At 38.8% G+C, this 20276-nt stretch overlaps 1 protein-coding gene across 1 annotated transcript; it reads left to right on the top strand.

Annotated features, from left to right (window-relative positions):
* Positions 1–17665: 17665 nt before the first annotated feature.
* On the top strand, positions 17666–19776 carry LOC112164972 (protein transport protein SEC31-like). Its single transcript, XM_024301347.1, has 2 exons — positions 17666–18112; positions 19120–19776. Exons 1-2 carry the CDS (start codon positions 17666–17668, stop codon positions 19774–19776), a joined length of 1104 nt encoding a protein of 367 aa, XP_024157115.1.
* Positions 19777–20276: the final 500 nt, after the last annotated feature.

The raw sequence follows: 20276 nt of genomic DNA, 5'->3' as shown, positions 1-20276 counted from the left end.
TGGCTGAAATTTACCTCGAAAGGAAAGGGGCCGATTGAAACCCTAGATTTCAAATTCAAATCTTCGATCTCCACACTTCAAATTGTTTCAAGCCGCTTGGAGGGAAGAATCTATGTCTTCTGGGCTTCAAAAGCCCTCAAGAATCATCGCCGGAGGTCTCCGAAATCGTGAGTTCCGACAAAGCCTTGACGCAGAGCCGCCACAAAGCTTCTCCTCCTTGCTGCACCTTCTACAGCTCGAATCATGCAACAAGGCTACCACAGACTTGTGGAGGGAGGTGAGATGAAGAGATTGGGACCTGTGGCGTAGCCAACGGTGGCCGAACGGCTGAGATATGGCCTGAAGAAAAATCGCGGCGATTTCCAGTTGGGAGAGAGAAATCCGGATCGGGTTTCCTTTTTTGGAAACTAGGTATTTTTCTGATTTTTTTTTTCTAAATTTTTCTATTTATCCAAAAAATGAAACTTTTCCCGTTGGCGATAACTTCATCATACGAACTCTGATTTTCGCGTTCCGCTTGTCCACGAACTTGTATCGACGCGTTCTACGACTTTTGTGAAGTAAGTTTTCTAAGAAACCCAATGAATAAAAAGTCAAATTTTTGACCCCTCGAAAATAAAACGTTTCGAATAATTATTCGTCTGAAATAGTTCTGCTCTACCCTCGAACCACGAAATCGTTCTAACGAGTACTTTATTAATTTTAGGAAATTCTAAGAATTTCCTGAAATTAAAAAAGAATTTCTGGGGTATTACTCCTACAACCTGATAGCCATGACGTTAAAATACCTTATAGCCATGACATTATATAACATACCTCTAGAATTGGTAACTCATAAATCACATAGTAATGAGGTATCTAAAACTATATACCTTTTGACAATTTATCGGAAAAAACTCATAACATAAAATTTATCAGAAAAAACTCATAACATAAACCAACATACCTCATATCTAGACCTAGAAAAATACCATGTTATGTTTGTGTCATATTAAGTTTGTTTCATATATTTATCATGAAACATAATAACAAATCATTAAGCTACCGCGTGGAGGATGCTAGAACCAAAACCGAACTATTAAATTTAGTGTTAACTGTTAAAAACCATTAAGACCCTTAAAGAAAATCACTAAATCGTAACTTACAAAATCTTATAAATTTAGTGTAACATAAGAATCACATGTAAACCTTTTTCTTTTTGAAAGTTGAGAGTTGAGGTTGTTGTCGTGAGAATTTACAAAGAGATTACGATGAATTAGAGAGATGCATTAGGGTTTCTAAAATATATCAGACAGAGAAACTCAAATTTACAAGAATACCTTTATACTATTGGTTGTAATCGTGTTAATGGTTAATACTAAACCAAACCATAAAATTCATGTTCTTATCGTGATGACTCTATATGGAACCAAAATTATAAACCTCAAACCAAATACTTATAGTTTCATTTGTGTTAATGTAATGCGCAATTTTACTGGTTCTCCTCATGTCCATGAACATCAGTAAATATGATACCTTTGGAATATGTACACAATGAAATCCATTGCACAAGAAACATAAATTATATAGTAATGATGCCACGCCCCGAATTTCATATAAAAGAATTCAAAATAGAAACACGATAAATTAACAATCCAAAAAGAACATTCAGGAAAATTTTCATTCAAACTAAGCAACAAAACAAACCGAGCTCACAACGTCAATACCGACTCATTATTTAAAGTCATATATTACATTATAGAGAGATTACAAATTAAACTAAACAACAATTCAATAAGTAAACACACCCACCACACTCCCTATATAGGGAAAGACTAAAATCAAAGTACACTTCTAAGTCCACGCTACGACGAAGGTTACTCGTTACTCTCACATGCAATAATGCCTACACTATGGAATAGTGCATCAGGTTGAAACAACAAACCTGGTAAGCTTTTGCAAGCTCGTGTGAGTAAACCCTATTAACCACAAAACACCTTTTCGACTCAAGGCCAACAAATCAACACAATGGTTATTTTCCAAAAGCAAAATCCTTTTCTGTTTAAGTGAGCACAAGTCACCACAGTGACAAACCAAATCATTTGAAAGCTCAACAACAAATCAAAGAAATCACTCATTTCCTCTCGACAGGAAGCATTTATCACCACGACGACATGATAAAACATTTCTCGACTCACTACAAGTCTCATCTACAATTGCCCTCCCAAATTGAACTAAATAAAACCAGTAATCCCTGCTTAGAAAATTAGTTTAGCAGATCACCAAAATCATAGTAATCCCTGCATTTAGTTTAGTTTAGGAGATTACATTAAAATAAAAAAATAGAAATCATAGTAATCCCTGCATATAGTTTAGTTCAGGAGATTATGAAAGAAACAAGCAATTCAATAATAGAAATAAACTAGAAAACAATACACCATCAACCATCGATAACAACAATCACTCAACTACCACAACCCACCTCATTTACACAAAATCATCTCACAGATCACCACACTGGTTATCACATAAGATTGTTTCCTCAACTCCAACAACCTCAAAACAATAAGTCATTTTCCAAATATTGTTTTCTCAACTCAAAACCATCACCAAAATCATACCTACTTCTTCCAAACCTCAAAGCTGACAAAACCATCTTTTCTTTCCAAATTCATTTATTTTTCTTAACTTCACATTGCACAACAATAGTGAACTAAACAATGAACCTCGTGAGATTTACTCACTTCTAAATCTTGCTGCGTCTTCACACGCTAACCAAGATAAGCATAAATCGCCGCAATCCGCTCAACACAATTCTATCAAGTACCTAATCACACACGGTCTCATCTCAGTACACGAATCACCACAACAATTAAATTTCAAATCTCCCAATTTGATCAAAAATCTGAAAGTGATGCCAATCAAGGCGAAACCTCATCTGAGACCATCCAAAGTCTCTGGAACACTTCTACAGTCAATATATCAAAATTACAAGTCGATTGGATGAAAACCGATCGAACTGAACACCCTAAAACTTTGAAAATTCAGAACTTGCTCATACGATTTCCAAAAATTACAAACTATATATCAAAATGCTCGTATCGAGGAGTAGATCACAATGAGTAGAAACTGCCCCAAAGGTGGCCTGAAGTCGCAGGAAAATGCTGCCACAGAAAGTGGCAGAGTCGCTACCGACCTCCAAATTAGGTGGCGAGACCTATGCCGAACTCTTTGTCATGCCCTGAATTTCAAATAAAGAAATTCGAATCCAAAATGAGATAACTTAACCAATTGCCCGAAATACATAGAAACTTTTTCAATTTAATTCGAGCAACCACTTAACCAAAAACATAATGTCAATAAAGACTCAATCACTAAAGTCGAATATTACATCATCAAGTATTTACAAAACTCGAGAGAACTGAAATACAAAAGTAAGAGCTCACTAGGAGCCTATGACAAACAGCAGTACGATAACAAAATAGGTTATGAACCTAACACTACTGCACTACACTCCTCGATCTCAGCCTTGGTGGTCCTGACCTGCAGGAATAACTGCTACACCATGGAATAGTGCACCAGGTTGCAACCAACAAACCCCGTAAGTTTTTGAAGCTCGTATGAGTAATCTCAATTAAAATGACTCACGTCATGCATGCTTATAATTTCTTAGCTCGTGAGATAAATTAAAACAACAATATTTAACTCCACAAACACAACAAAACATACAATCACACTAGGTAAAAATTAGTAATCCCTGCATAGAAAATTATTTCAAGAGATCACCTAAAATCACACAATTCAAATTATAGCAACTCCTGCATATAGTTTATATAGTTCAGGAAACTACATTGAAACAAACAATTCAAAAGGCTGTAATCCCAACATATAACTTAGTTCAGGAGATTACATTAAAATCAAACCATTCAAATAAAACCGAAATCAATAATAAAATCAAACAATTTAAATAAAGCAGAAACTACGTACCCTTTCAACTCCATTAAGACGATCCCACAAAATGACTTGTTTTCAAAACTCGATAACCTTACCTCATAAGGGGTGACATACATCACTACAGTGACAAAATCATATTATTTTCAACTCACAATTTAATATGAAATCAAGTCCCTCCTCGAACAATTAAAAGAAGAATACACCCCAAATTCTTTTTTAAAAACATGTACTCATGAGTCGCAAGTAACCTGCTTGTTACCCTCATGACATACATTGGCAGACAGACTATAGCTCTAACTGAATCGTAACTTAAAATACTAGATGGAACAATAATTGTATAGAACTTCTCACATAGGAATTTATCTAACGAAAATATAATTCATAACACGGAGAATTGCTGACGCAGTGTAAACCTCTCCATTGAGGAAACTTCACTACGTGGCTTTTAACCTAGCCAACACAAAAAGATAATCCAATATGAAACACTAGAATTTACAGAATACAAGTAGTGTTGTTCTCAACAAACACTTTCACTTAGCAACACATGCTAACTTGTTTTACAACCGTTCTAACTTCTAATCCACAAATCTAGATAATCTATCTTCAACTTTCCTTGCTCTCGAATGAATCACTGATCTTGATAGTAAATATGAATGATTATGCAATGGAAATACACGAAACAGGTAAAGAAGGTTTTTCAAAAATGATTTGAACAAGTGGTTCAAAAGTGGACGATTTTATGCATTCAAAAACCCTACATAGAACTTTAGTTTTTGAGACCTTTTATAAGGGAGACTCCCCCTTAATCGAATCTTGTCTTAATTATCAATTAAGATAAATATAGGAAGGTTTTAAAACTGTGTTTGAATAAACAATCGAAACTTTCCTAACCAAGATCAATCAATATCTCAAATTGATATGCATGATAAAAACTTTTTAATGCAAATGAGAATATTGAATCAATCTAACCAATATGCATATCAATTAAAATCATGCAAAATGATATGGACTGAATACCATATTTGAACTCAAGATCAGTGAATCAATTCTGCTTGATCTTCTCTTCATGATCCGATTCTGTGATCTTCCTCTTTGTGATCCAAGTCCACTTCATCTTTTGTTTTCCTTGTGACAATGGGAAACCATGCATTGAATGGTTATAGCCCAATATACTTACAATCTCCCCCTTTGGGCATTCCCATTCAACTCATGATTTTTCATCTTTTACCCTGCATGTTAGTTTTCACAGATAAACACTAATCACTAAACAAAGAGTGCTACTTGGATTAAGGAATCAGTTTCCATCCTTTTCCAGATCCAAGTTGCCAAAATAAAATTACTTAGAAATAATAATAGAAAGCATCCCAAAAGTATCTTTGCTTATGCACTTACAAATTCAAAAGAAAATAACTTTTGTCCATCAAAAATTAAAAATGCAGAAAACAGAAATAACAAAGAAAAATCTTTACTTCTCCCCCTTTGAATGGGAGGGCACGTCGAACTCCTCAATAAACTTGGTGACAGTGTCTAGAAACTCCTCTTCATCAATGGAATTCGAGCTCTCCTCTGGTGCGACAGGCTCCTGCATGGCGTTGGATGGATTGGGAGCGTCAAACCCGGGAGGGTGGCGCTGCATGTTCCGGATCTCCTGCGTGAGGGTGGTCAGAGCATGACGAGTACAAACCAGAAGGGAATGCATGTCGTCCATGTCCGTAGTGAGGCAGGCAATTCGCCAGTCAGCCACCATGATCTGGTCACAGAGACTATCCAGAGAGACAGAAGGAGGAGCAGCAGAAGAGGTACCAGAAGATGAGGAGCGAAAAGGAGGGCTCCAACTGCATGCATGCTGCATGCCGGGATGGAGAATCCTGGCTCTGGCAGCGGCCTGACGGCCTTCCTCTGGAGGAGGCAGGCAGCGATGTCCACCAAGTCGAGTTGTTTGCTTTGTGCGAACCATGGTGAGAAAAACCAGTTAATGAACGAACCTGCACACAGAGACAACCAAGAGTAAAATCCGAGGGAGACAAGAGAGGCTATATATGGAATAGTTAGGTTTAGGGAAAACCAAAGAACACACCGATTGGGATAGCGTCTCAATTGAAGAGAGAAGTTATGACAATTTATTTTTCCTAGAAGTACGCATGCAGAGAACATCTCCTCCTCAACTTAGGCATAATCATTATGGAAATTAAGGACAGTCAGATGGCCATTAAGGAAGGAAACGAAGAGACAAAAGATAATCGTAGAATCGGCAATTATATCAGATGATCGTTTCCTTTGCTAAGAATCAAGACAATGAATGCATAGGTCATATCGAAGAGAGAAAAATAGCATAGTTTAATCACAGAGAGCACAAATCATGTAGTGAAGTGAACATAGTTCAAAGTATGGAACATGATGTATTCTATCAACAAAGAGAATTGGTACTCATATTCAGACCTTAGAGAGGAACTCTGTGATAAAAGTGAGTAGAACCAGTAAGTGGGGCTTAGAAACACGTTTAGTGACAGAGAGAAAGAGTGAAATAGGAGATCGAAACATATGAACTAAGCTCATGAGATCTCCTTAGAAGGGGTAGGAAACATTGTTCCTAAGCACGTATTTTATTTGAAGTCATAGACCGCTTTTATTTAGTGACAAGTAGTACTTATGTAACAAGACTCTTCTCAGCAACTCCCAGAACAGATATTCTTAGGGTACTAAACATGACAAGGATGCTCCATGGAGAGAGTCTCGAGTAGTTGTCAGCATATTTTATTTTACGTGCAAATATCACTCACCGACTCGTTTCTTGCAAACCTTAGAAAGTTCACCACAACTAAGGCCTGATTACTCAGAGAGATGGGATGTAGGTATCCATTCTCGTTTCTTACAAATCCTAGAAAGTTCACCACAACTAGGACCTGATTACTTTGAGAAGAGGGAAGGGATCATTTGAGCAATTCATGTAGTTCACTTATTTCACTGAATCTCTCTGGATAGTAAACAATGAGCAGGCCACCACATATGCTATAAGTGAAAGTGCATATGAGGATTTGCTGAATAAGATACTAAACATGAGTACACAATTTTTGTCCAGAATAAGGCAAGTCAACAAAGGATACATAGCGGAAAGTATGTACATTTCACTAGTGACTGTGGTCAAGGGATACTAAGATCACAAATTTCTCAAACAACAGTGGATAGTCATTCTTGTGCCTTAGTGCTTAGAACATATCCCAAGTGCATTTCTCAACATCTCAAACCTAGCAGTGTCAAGGGGCTTAGTAAACAAATCAGCAAGTTGATTTTCAGTGGGCACAAAGCTTAATTCAAGTATGTTTTGTTCAACCAAATCCCTAATAAAATGATATCGAAGATCAATGTGCTTTGTTCGAGAATGTTGAACAGGATTCTTAGTAATGTTGATGGCACTGGTGTTGTCACAAAAGATAGACAACTTACCTTGAGAGATGCCATAGTCATGAAGCATTTGCTTCATCCAAAGCATTTGCGTGCAACAACTCCCAGCTGCAACATACTCAGCTTCTGCAGTAGAAAGAGAGATGCAATTTTGTTTCTTGCTATGCCAGGCAACCAAATTGTTGCCTATGAAGAAACATCCCCCTGAAGTACTTTTTCTATCCTTTAATTTTCCTCCCCAGTCAGCGTCAGAATATCCTGCAATTTCTACATTAGTGTCAAAGGTATAGAAAATGCCACAGTCAATTGTACCTGAGATATATTTGATGATTTTTTTGACAGCCTCCAAGTGTGATTCTTTGGGATTTGCTTGAAATCGAGCACACACTCCCACACTGTAGGAAATATCAGGTCTACTGGCAGTTAGATACAGTAAGCTTCCAATCATGCTTCTATAGAGAGTGGAGTCAATTGATTTTCCATTTAGATCCTCGCTCAGTTTTGTAGTGGTGCTCATAGGATTTGTGACCACCTTCTTGGATTCAAGCCCAAACTTCTTGATGAGATTCTCCGCATATTTGGTTTGAGAGAGAAAGATACCTGCATCAAGTTGCTTTACTTGCATTCCAAGGAAAAAGGTTAGCTCCCCACACATGCTCATTTCAAATTCACTTTCCATGACCGATTGAAATTCATTTACAAGATATTTAGATGTAGAGCCAAAGACAATGTCATCAACATACACCTGAGCTATGATAAGATCATTTTTCACATGTTTTACAAAGAATGTTTTATCAATTGATCCTCTTGAGTACCCTTTTTCCACCAGATGGGTGGATAGCCTTTCATACCAGGCTCGTGGAGCCTGCTTTAACCCATACAAGGCTTTCTTGAGTCTATAAACATGATTCAAATTATGTGGATCTTTGAAACCTTGAGGTTGTTCCACATAGACTTCTTCCTGCAAGGCACCATTTAGAAAGGCAGTTTTGACATCCATTTGAAACAACTTGAATTTTAGGTGACAAGCAACAGACAAAAGCAATCTCACTGATTCTAACCTTGCAACAGGGGCAAAAGTTTCATCAAAATCGAGACCTTCAATCTGTGAATAACCTTGTGCTACTAGTCTAGCTTTGTTTCTGATTATGTTCCCTTTTTCATCACATTTATTTCTGAAAATCCACTTAGTGCCTATTATATTGCAGTTTCTAGGTCTTGGTACCAAGTACCACACATCATTCCTAGTGAACTGATTTAATTCTTCCTGCATAGCACTAATCCATTCATCATCTAGTAGAGCTTCTTTGACATTCTTTGGTTCAATTTGGGAAACAAAACCACACTGAGATATAACATTCATTGTTATTTGATTTTCTGTGATAAAACAAAGTAAGGCATTACCTCGACTTACCTCATCTACACTTACCTGTGGAGCAGTTTGGCTTCTGGTTTTGAGACCATCAGAGATTTGTCCAAGAATGTCTTGACGAGAATGATCTTTTTGGACTTGCTTGAACCCTCTTTTCATTTGAAGAGCTGGCTCGAAGATATTGTCAGCATTCTCTTCCTATTCATCAGTAGTTGGTGAGTCTTCTGATTTTGATCTGAGAATAGGTGATGTTTCTGCAAAAATTTCCTTCTGTCTAGTGTAGTAATCATCAATAGACACGTTAATGGATTCCATAACAATCCTAGTTCATTTGTTATAGACTCTATAAGCACGACTATTAATAGAATATCCAAGGAAGATACCATCATCACTTCGAGCATCAAATTTTCCTAGTTGCTCTCTATCTCTCAATATGTAACAAGGACTTCCGAACACACGAAGGTGGTGTATGTTTGGTTTCTTACCTTTCCACAGGGCTGTTTGGTCAGTTCCAGGTCTCAAAAAGACTCTATTTATGGTGTAACATGCAGTACTGATTGCCTCAGCCCAGAAGTTCGAGCTTAGGCCAGCAGAGTGCAACATTACCCTTGCCATGTCTAACAGCACTCTATTTTTACGCTCAACTATTCCATTTTGCTGTGGAGTGATCGGGGCTGAAAACTCATGGGAAACACCTAACTCATGAAAGTAGTTAGCAAAAGCAGCATTTTTAAACTCAGTTCCATTATCTGACCTTACTCTTACTAAGCACATGTTGGTGGACTGTTTTTCAACTATCATTCTTTGGTTGAGACCCTTGAATGATTCAAATGTTTCAGCTTTGTCTTTTAGGAAGTTAACCCAAGTGTACCTTGAGAAGTCATCAACTATCACAAGTATGTATTTCTTACCTCCAATGCTTTCTGTTTGAGTTGGTCCCATGAGGTCCATATGTAGCAATTCCAATACTCTTCTGGTAGTGGCAGAGTTTATTGATTTATGAGGAGATCTGGCTTGCTTTCCGGTTTTGCATTCTCCACATATCTTGTCAGTCTTACCGTTTAGTGCTGGTAGACCTCTAACACAATGCTTAGTGGATAATTTGAGTAGATCCTGATAGTTTACATGTCTCAATCTCCTGTGCCATATTTCGAAGGTTTCTTCGGCAGATCTCACAGATAAGCAATCCTGTACATTTAGAAGTTCATTAGATTGAATGTGATAACAGTTATCTGAAGATCTCTTACCTCTCATAATATTTTCTCCCTTTTTATCAAGAATCACACATCTTTGCTTGTTCAACCAAACATCCTCATAATCATCCGCCAAGTGACTGACACTTATTAGATTTGCAGTTAAATGCTCAACATACAAAACATTTTTTAGATTAGGAATTCCAGGAGTATTGACTGTTCCTCATGCAAGAATTTTGGCTTTTCTTCCATCACCAAAGGTAACTGAGCCAGTAGTGCTTTCATCTTCGAACGAGGTGAACCAAGCTTTGTCTCCAGTCATGTGTCTGGAACAACCACTGTCCACATACCAGAAAACCTTTCGCTTGTCTGCCAATGCAGTGAGTGCTACCAAGCAGGTTGCTTCAATATATGTTGAAGGGTTATCTGTACTTACACTTGTCATGAGACAGACATCACTAATAGAGTTGGTTGAATCAGAGTGATTAGAATGAGTAGTATTCAAACCCTTTCTAATCCAGACAGGTTTATCTCTATTTTTCATGTTTGCTTTAGTAATTAGGTTAGCCAATTTGTTGATAAGCTCTTTCTGCTCTTTAAGCTCACAATGTAAAGATTTTACAGATAGCTTTTCTTCACTAAAAGGAATTGACGTATGTCTCTCAATGCATCTAGGTCTGATATGTCCTAATTTACCATAGTAATGACATGTAGGAATAAAGCATTTAAAGGTTGAGTACCTGTTATGATCAGTCGAAAGCATTTGGTTCATTCTTACCTGAGTGACATTCTGAGAAGGTTTTGGTTCCTTGTCAGCCCGTGTGATATTATCCTTGATGACTTGGGTGACTGGATCACTTTTCTCCACTTTTGAACTTGACTCTCTCACAAAGTGTGTGCCTTTGGAGCTTTCTCCAGAATATCCAAGTCCGAATGTATCATGGTGAGCTTTTCCGGAGCTGAACAGTCTAGATGCTGTTGCAGAGCTTATTTCAAACTTTGTGAACTTCTCTTGAGTGGACTTCAGCTCTTCCTGCAATGATTCATTTTCAGTTAGCAGATTTAAGTTTAGAGAATGTTGTCCCTTTACCTCAAGTTCAAGAATCTTGATTTTGTTTTTCAGTTCATCACATTGTATCTTCCAGGTCTGGGAACTTTTGTCACTTTGTGAGTTCTGCAGCTCTTCTATGAATTTGTTCCTTTCTTGTTCCCAAGTGTTTTGAGAAGTCCTCCATTTAAGCTCCAACTTCTCATTCTTAGCCTTCAACATTACAATTTCATCTTCCAAACCTGCATTTTTGATTAATGTGGCTTTTGATGCTTTATAGAGTTGTTTGCAGCGGACATTCGTCTCATCATCTGAGAATTCTTCATCACTTTCAGATTCCAGTGAAAGGGACGACACGAAGGCAACATTTTCAATCTCCTGATGTTCATCATCACTCCATGTCGAGAGGAGGGATTTATTGTTGCTATTTCCATGCTTCCTGTTACCACAATCAGTAGAAATATGGCCATAGCCACCACATTCATAGATTTTATTCTTCCAGATTTATTTGATCGAAAATTTCCTTTGATGTTGTTATCATTGTTAACAACATTTTTCTTGGGAGCAGTGAAATTTTGAGAGGAGGATTTATTTCTAAGGAATTTTTTGAACTCTTTGGTCAGAAGAGCAAGATCAAGTGATTCATCTTCCTCTTCTTTCCCTTTCACAGCCTTGAAAGCCACACCTTTGGATTTCTTTTCAGGTTTTAGTCTCAGTTCATAAGTTTTCAAATTTCCAATGAGTTCATCCAAAGGGTATTCATCAATGTCAAAAGAATCCTCTATACTAGTGACTTTAGAGTGAAACTTTTCTGGTAAGGCTCTAAGTATTTTCTTGACTACCTTATCTTCATCAAAGGGGGCACCTAGACTACGACATTGACCAGTAATCTTTAGTATTCTACCATGGAAGTCATCCACAGTTTCATCATCTCCCATGGTCATAGTTTCAAATTCATATATCAGACCTTGCAATTTTTGTGCACGTACCTTTTTGTTTCCTTCATATGTAGTCTGCAACAGATCCCAAGCTTGTTTTGTAGTGTCGCAGTGACTAATCCTCAGCTTTTCACGTTCAGAGAGAGCAGTGAAAATGCTATTTTTGGCTTTGAATTTGGCTTGAAGATCACGTACTTCTACGTCAGTCCAATCCTTTCGTGGCTTAGGAATAGAGACTGATGAGCCCTCACCTTTAGCTAGGATTATTGGTGTCTTCCAGCCATTTTCCACGATGTTCCATACATGTTCATCTTGCGCATACAAGTATGATTTCATGTATATCTTCCATTGAGTGTACTTTTCACATCCTCCATCAAACCATGGAGGACTATTAACAGATCCACCAGCAGCCCTATCTCGATGTTGTTCCATCGTCCCTGCAATCTACTAGAATATTCTAGAACCAGCTCTGATGCCAAATGAAAATACTAGATGGAACAATAATTGTACAGAACTTTTCACATAGGAATTTATCTAACGAAAATATAATTCATAACACGGAGAATTGCTGACGCAGTGTAAACCTCTCCATTGAGGAAACTTCACTGTGTGGCTTTTAACGTAGCCAACACGAAAAGATAATCCAATATGAAACACTAGAGTTTACAGAATACAAGTAGTGTTGTTCTCAACAAACACTTTCACTTAGCAACACATCCTAACTTGTTTTACAACCGTTCTAACTTCTAATCCACAAATCTAGATAATCTATCTTCAACTTTCCTTGCTCTCGAATGAATCACTGATCTTGATAGTAAATATGAATGATTATGCAATGGAAACACACAAAACAGGTAAAGAAGGTTTTTCAAAAATGATTTGAACAAGTAGTTCAAAAGTGGACGATTTTATGCATACAAAAACCCTACATATATAGAACTTTAGTTTTTGAGACCTTTTATAAGGGAGAAACACTCCCCCTTAATCGAATCTTGTCTTAATTATCAATTAAGATAAATATAGGAAGGTTTTAAAACTGTTTTTGAATAAACAATCGAAACTTTCCTAACCAAGATCAATCAATATCTCAAATTGATATGCATGATAAAAACTTTTTAATGCAAATGAGAATATTGAATCAATCTAACCAATATGCATATCAATTAAAATCATGCAAAATGATATGGACTGAATACCATATTTGAACTCAAGATCAGTGAATCAATTCTGCTTGATCTTCTCTTCATGATCCGATTATGTGATCTTCCTCTTTGTGATCCAAGTCCACTTCATCTTTTGTTTTCCTTGTGACAATGGGAAATCATGCATTGAATGGTTATAGCCCAATATACTTACAGTAACCATACCCCGGCCAAGGGCATGGTTCCGATAACCCACGCTCGGTCACTACTGTGGCCCTCGATACAAAGACCAAAACATTTAAAAAGTCACACAAGACTCAAAATGTTACACAACCTCAACATTTTCCAAAACATTATAATTGACTCGATCACCAATGTGATAAAAGGTCCTTAGATCGAACATTTGAAAGCCCACTTGATTGAAATATTTTCCTCAAGCAAAACACACTTTTACACAATAATCAACACATCATGATAATTGTATGCTCGTAAGAGAAATGCTCGAAATAACCATTCAATCAACTCTCAATGATTACTTCAACATTGTCACACCATCCAATATATATATATTTCACGTATATCTACACACACACACACAGAGTCATTCACGCAGGAATGACCACTAATACCAACTATAGTTCATACGTAATAAAACCAAGAAATTCATTTTATACTTAAATTCATTTTTTTACCTATGAGTCGTAGCCCTATGAACCGTAGTTGATCAAGTTCATATTATTTCAAACAAATCTTTATTTTCGAAAACGATTTACAATTATCAATCAATTCCGACTATTAAATAACTCAGTTTGTAACTGAACCACGTGAGATTTACTCACCTCTAAATCCTGTGGCGTCTTCTCTTACAGCAGATAATGTATCGATTACGCTCATTCAGTCACCTAAGTACAATACGATCTTAACTTAGTACGCGAATTGAAAATGATTATATTTCGAACACGCATTTGCCCTAAAATCTCGAAAGTAATGCTAATTAAGGCGAAACTTCGTCTGAGACCACCCGAGGTCTTTGGAATACTTATACGATCAATATATCATAATTACAAGTCGATCGGAAGGCCGGATCCTCACGGATTGAAAACCGATCGAACCGAAAACCTAAAACGCTAAAATTCATAACTTAATCATGCGATCTCCTAAAATTATGCATTGTACATCAATACGATCGTATCAGAGTGTAGATTAAAAAGAGGAACATAAACTATTCCTAGAGTGGCTGGAAAACACCACCGCAGTGGCGGCGCTGCTGCCGGCCCAAAGTCGAAATTTGGCCAAACTTCCTAAACAAAAGATATTCATCTCAACTCGAATTACAACTTTCCCAACTACACCGAAGTCAAATTATAAGCCAATTGATCGAATTTTACCTTAGAACAACTCGGGGCTGATTGAAACCCTAGATCTTCAAAGCTTTGATTCATCCTCCACAAGTGAAATTGTTGCAAGCTACCCTGGGAGAATCCTTCCCCAGCCTCTGGGTGACAAAACCCCTCAAGAAATTCCACCTATGGTGGCTGGAATCTTCAACTCCGACCAAGGTGATTTGCAACTCGGTCGCCCTACTTCTCGGCCTTGCAGCGCCCTCCACAGCTCGTTTCTTGGTCCAATTCTTCCACAGACCTCTTGAGAGGATTGTGGTGAGCAAAACCCACTTTGAATCGTGTCCTATGGTGGCCGGAGGACGGAGAACGACGCCGGCAAAGGGGAGAGGCGAAACCGGGGTCGGGAGAGAGGAGAGAGAAAGAGTTTTTGTTTATGGACACTTTCTAATTTTATGATATTTTCGGATTTTTTTCATATTTAACCAAAATAGAAATTTTTTTCGAAGGCCATAACTCCTTCATACAAACTCTGATTTTTGTGTTCCACATATCCACGAACTCGTATCGACACACTCTACAACTTTTGTGAAGAAAGTTTTCATAGAATCCAAACGTATAAAAACTCAACTCTTGAGACGAAGCATTCCGAGCGAATAATTGTTTGAAATACTTTCCTCCTCCACCTTCGAACCACGAAATTGTGTTATCGAACATTTAATAGTTCCCGAAACATTTAGAAATTAATAACGAATTTCTGGGGTCTTACACCGAATGGTTGGTCTCTTCTTCTTTGGAAGGGAGGAAGAACCCTTGAAGAAATCAAGTAATTGGTTGTTGGTGAATACTTCCAATACTCAGGTAAGCTATCTCAATTTCCTGATAATTGATTGTTGGCTTCTTCAAATTTGAATCTTTAATTTCCCAGCTGGTCTATAAAATATGATGGTTTCTGAAGTAGTTTGGTGGTGCTTTCCGAAATTCAATGTTGAATTGATGTGTGTATACACATATATGGATTTAATCATGATTATCTAAAATTGCATTTTCTCTCTACTTTCTGTTTTGTCATGAAGACATTTATATTGTCGACTATATATCTAGAATGATCTTGGTCGATTGGGTTTTCTAGATAGCTAAATTACAAGTCTATTCTCTTTATAATTACAAAATTTGACAAGTTAAATGCAAAAGGTAGATAATTCAGTTGTTTACTAGATCTGTGCACAAAGGGCAGATAATTTTGGAGCTTCTGGGAATTGAAGGAGAAAGAACACAGTGTTAAAACAAATTGATAAGTTTGGGCACATAATTATGCGCAGTGATAATTATGCACAAAGGGCACATAATTGAAGCTTTACATTATGTGTTTACTATTTTGCCACACGTACCTCATCCAGTTTCTGAGTTTTTCTTTGCAATTAACAGAGATTGATATGCATTTTTTTAGGTCAGATATCTGTTACTCTGAACAATAGAAGAAAGGGTGTACTTTTTGAATTCAAAATCTGATGATTTCAAGGGGGACCTCAAGTAACAAATTCAGATGAAGTTTTTCTTGCATATGAAATGAATGGAGAGGTAAATTATGAACAGCTTTGATTTTGTGGGTCATTGTGTGTGTTGCTGTGTTCAATTTCTATCTTGATTTTTAGCTTATGTAGATCCCTTAGTTTCTCGATTAAATTCATCCATGACGCTCACATGGTCATCACAAGGTTGATGATGCCATGAGCAAGAAGTGACTTCTCTTCTTCGTGGTACTAGACGCAAAACCTGAGGCAAATTTTTGCCTTTTTCCTCTGTTCTTAGGTGATTCATTTTTCACTTTAGATTAATTGTTTAAAGCGTCAATTTTGTGTTGTTTTGTTTGTAGTGTTCTTTGCCTCCTCAAGTGGGAAGGAGTTGGGAAAGTGGAAATCCCCATGAGGCTGTAGATTTCCGGGGTTTGACCAAAACCCAAGTGAGCAAAACTCCCCAAGTTTTGATTCAATTGGTCTGTTTTGGATTTGATTGCTGTGTGTGAGTAGAGTAGATTCATTGTTAGAATACTTCAGGATTTGAACTGTGCATGTGTTTTGGTAAGAGAAAGTTTGAAATTTGGGTTTTACAGAAAAGGAAAGATTATATTTTTATCCCTATTAGAACCACAAATTCTTTGCATATCTCTTCCTCAAATCAAGCTTCAGTTACAACAACCAAAACTCCTCCATTAAATGATTTATCTCCAGCTTGATATTGTTGTTGTCAAGGATCTGTTATGGCTAGAGTTTAGCATCAGTTACAAGGCTAGGATTGAGCAGCTTAATATTGTTGTAATTACAATTGAATGCTTTCTGTAAATGTAATCATGTATACTGCTATATATTGTAAATAGTGCAATTGCACAAGTTAATGAAAATCAATTTCTTCATGGTATCAGATTAGGTCTCGGATCCTCACCTGTATTTTCTTCCTTCTCTGTCTTCTTTCCTGTCATCCATGGCTCCTTCTTCCTCTTCCAACCCCTCTACCCCCACCCAAAACACTTCTCAGTTCATCAAACTTACTGAAACCAATTACTTAGTATGGCTACGATAGATCAAACCTTACCTCCGTGGTGCCAATCTTTGGGGCTATGTGGATGGCACCATTCCAGAGCCAGCCACCATCATCACCACTCCTGCCACCAACGCTTCTCCGGCTACAACTATTTCCAACCCTGAGCATGAAAAATGGGTTACTGTTGATCAACAAATTGTGAGCATTCTCAATACCTCCTTAACTAAAAACATAGCTCGTCTTACCGTTGGATTCGACACTTCCAAATCCATCTGGGACTGTTTGTCTAGCCATTTTGCTCAGAATTGTGCTGCCAGTGCCACAAGTCTCAAGCTTCAACTTTTCGATCTCCACAAGGGCACCCAAACTGTTGATGCATATCTCCAACAAGCAAAGTCCATTGTTGACTCTCTGGCCTCCATCAATCAACCAGTTTCTGATGCCGATCTTGTCGTCGCCACACTCCATGGCCTTGGTCAAGAATACCTCATGCTGCGTACGGCGCTTGCCCAGTCTACTCTCCTTGATTTTTCTGGTCTCCGTGCAAGGATCTTAGCCTTCGAAGCTCAACAAACTGTTCGTCCCGCAGATTCCCCTGCTTCGGCCTTATTCCATCACGGTTCCGCCGTTAAAGCCCAGCCACGAATGGATCTCCAGTCCTGTGGTCCTCCGCCACGTCGTGATGGCTGACGCAGCTTCACCGATGGACGCCACTACCACCGCCGTCATGGAGGTGCGTCTCGCCCTTTCCCCACTATGCCATCGCAGTCCGTCTTTTCTCCACCCGGGTCTTCTTCTTCTTGGCCAGCACTTCCTAATTGGCAGAGTGGGCTTTTAGGTCCAAGTCCACAGTGGTGTCCGAATTGTCACACAAATCAGCATCATCTATCGCAGTGTCCACATCGTTTCACTGGTCCATCCACTGCCCCTCCCTTTGCTGGTGCCCATTTTTTGGGTGATCCTAATTGGTATCCTGATACTGGCGCTACTCATCACATGACGGCAATGCCACTTCAACATTCTCAATCTTATGGTGGTCCTTATAACGTTTATATGGGTAATGGTGATTCTATGCCAGTCACTCATTCTGGTAACCTTCCATTCTCTATAGGCAATTCTAAATTCTCCTTAGAAAGTGTCTTGTGTATACCTTCCATTCGTAAAAATCTCTTATCTGTTGCTCGCTTCACTAAGGATAATCTTGTCTTTTTCTTATTTGCTCCTGATTTTTATCAAATTCGTTGCTTACGCACTGGTTGTCTCCTTTTTTAGGGCCCTTGTAAAGATGGGCTATATCCTCTTCTTTTGTCGTCCAACCCAACAATTCTTCATGCTCTCGCTCCTCCCTCTGGCACAACCGTCTGGGCCATCCATCTTCTACTGTCTTAGATTATCTCAAGTCCACCATTGGTTTCACTTCTTCTTTTCATACTTTTTGTCGTGATTGTGCACTTAGAAAATCACACCAATTACCTTTCCCATCCAATAATGTATTTGCTTCCGAACTTTTTCATATTATTCATAGTAATGTGTGGATATCTCCTGTGTTGTCGGTTAGTGGCTTTAAATACTATGTTGTGTTCACCGATGAATTCTCACGTTATACATGGATATATCCTATGCGCCGCAAAAATGAGGTTCTCTCGCATTTTCAAACTCTTGTTTCCATGATTCGGAATATTTTTAATGGGGCTATTAAATTCCTTCAGAGTGATAATGGTACGGAATATGTAAATAATGCATTTTCTCATCTTTGCAAGTCTTTGGGAATACAACAAAGATTCTCCTGTCCCCATACACCGCAACAAAATGGCCTCGCTGAACGCAAACACCGCCACATTGCCACCATGACCCGCACTCTTCTCCTTACCTCTCGGGTTCCTCAAAATTTATGGGTAGAAGCAACCTTAACCTCTGTTCATATTATTAATTTACTTCCTACTCCTGTCCTAAATTGGTCTACTCCTTATTCTCGCCTTTATGGCACCCCTCCTTCCTACTCCTCTCTCTGTGTCTTTGGTTGCTCTTGTTTTCCACATTTAGGTTCCTATATTTCCAATAAACTGTCCAGTAAAAGTGTCGAGTGCGTCTTCTTAGGGTACAGCCCTAATCATAAAGCCTAGAGGTGTCTTCATCCCCAAACTGGTCGAGTCTATGTGTCCCGTCATGTTTTATTTAATGAAAATTCTTTTCCATTCCAAGATTTACAGGTACATACTACCACTGATCTGCTAAAATTTGTGCTATTGTCTAGCCCTGTTCCTCCGCAGGCCCACCTGCCGAGCCCATTGTCATCCCCATCTGACGTGGGCCCATCCCATGTTCCTTCTCCTTCTGAAGGTGTTGACTTCTCAACGGTACCAACGTCACTTGCGTCACAACCAATTTCCCCAGCTCCGCGACTTCCGACCCACGCCCCTCCTTCTGAGCCCGTGCTCCCCCAATCTTCCCCTGCCGGTCCAGTCGTTCAGTACACTTGTCGCCGTCAGATTCAGTCAATTCCAGTCCCACCGAACCCGGCTGCATCCTCTGCCGCTGGTCTTTCTTCTGGGCCTCCACTTCCCGATCCTTCCTCCGCTAACCAAGTCGCGCCGGCTCCTATTCCTCCACCCAACGCTCCTCTGCCGCATGTTTCAGCTCCGTCGCCAGCAGCCGCACCTGACGCTGCTCCTATGCCACAGGTTTCAGCACCTCCTCCCCGTCCCAGCATGGTGACCCATCTCCGTGAAGGGATTGTTCAGCCCCGACAACAGACCGATGGGACGGTTGCTATCCTGTACCTCGTGCTCTTCTCTCCTTGGTGGAACTTGCTGAACCCACCTATTACTCCCAAGCTTCCCAAAAATCGGAATGGCGTTAGGCCATGACAGAAGAAATCAATGCACTACTCAAAAACAACACATGGACCCTTGTCCCTTCCTCTCCTTCTCAGAATGCAGAAGGTTGCAAATGGGTCTTTCGTATCAAGAGGAAATCAGATGGCTCTATTGAAAGGTACAAGGCCCGTCTTGTTGCCAAAGGTTTCCATCAACAGCAAGGTATTGATTATGATGAAACATTTAGTCCTGTTATTAAGCCTGCCACTATTCGTACTGTGATTACTATTGCTGTGTCACAAAGTTGGCCTCTCATGCAATTAGATGTCAAGAATACCTTCCTTCATGGCATTCTTAAGGAAGATGTGTTCATGGTTCAACCTCCTGGCTTTATTGATCCTTCACAATCCCACCATGTCTGCAAACTTAACAAAGCACTTTATGGGTTGAAACAGGCACCACGTGCTTGGTTCCATCGTATGAGCACATTTCTCTTATCTGCTGGTTTCACTCAGAGTATTGCAGACCCTTCCCTGTTCATTTATCATCAT

This window comes from Rosa chinensis, chromosome 1 (genome assembly GCF_002994745.2).
Source record: "Rosa chinensis cultivar Old Blush chromosome 1, RchiOBHm-V2, whole genome shotgun sequence".
In the NCBI taxonomy this organism is placed as follows: Eukaryota; Viridiplantae; Streptophyta; class Magnoliopsida; order Rosales; family Rosaceae; genus Rosa; species Rosa chinensis.
The sequence above is the reverse complement of the archived record's forward strand: the minus strand, read 5'-3'. Positions and strand labels throughout refer to the sequence as shown.

What these genes read in the sequence shown, in the direction of transcription:
- LOC112164972 (XM_024301347.1), top strand. Translation starts at nt 17,666, where the DNA reads ATGCCATCGCAGTCCGTCTTTTCTCCACCCGGGTCTTCTTCTTCTTGG. An exon ending in GCTTCACTAAGGATAATCTT is followed by an intron (nt 18,113 to 19,119) that starts GTCTTTTTCTTA and finishes CAAGATTTACAG; the next exon opens with GTACATACTACCACTGATCT.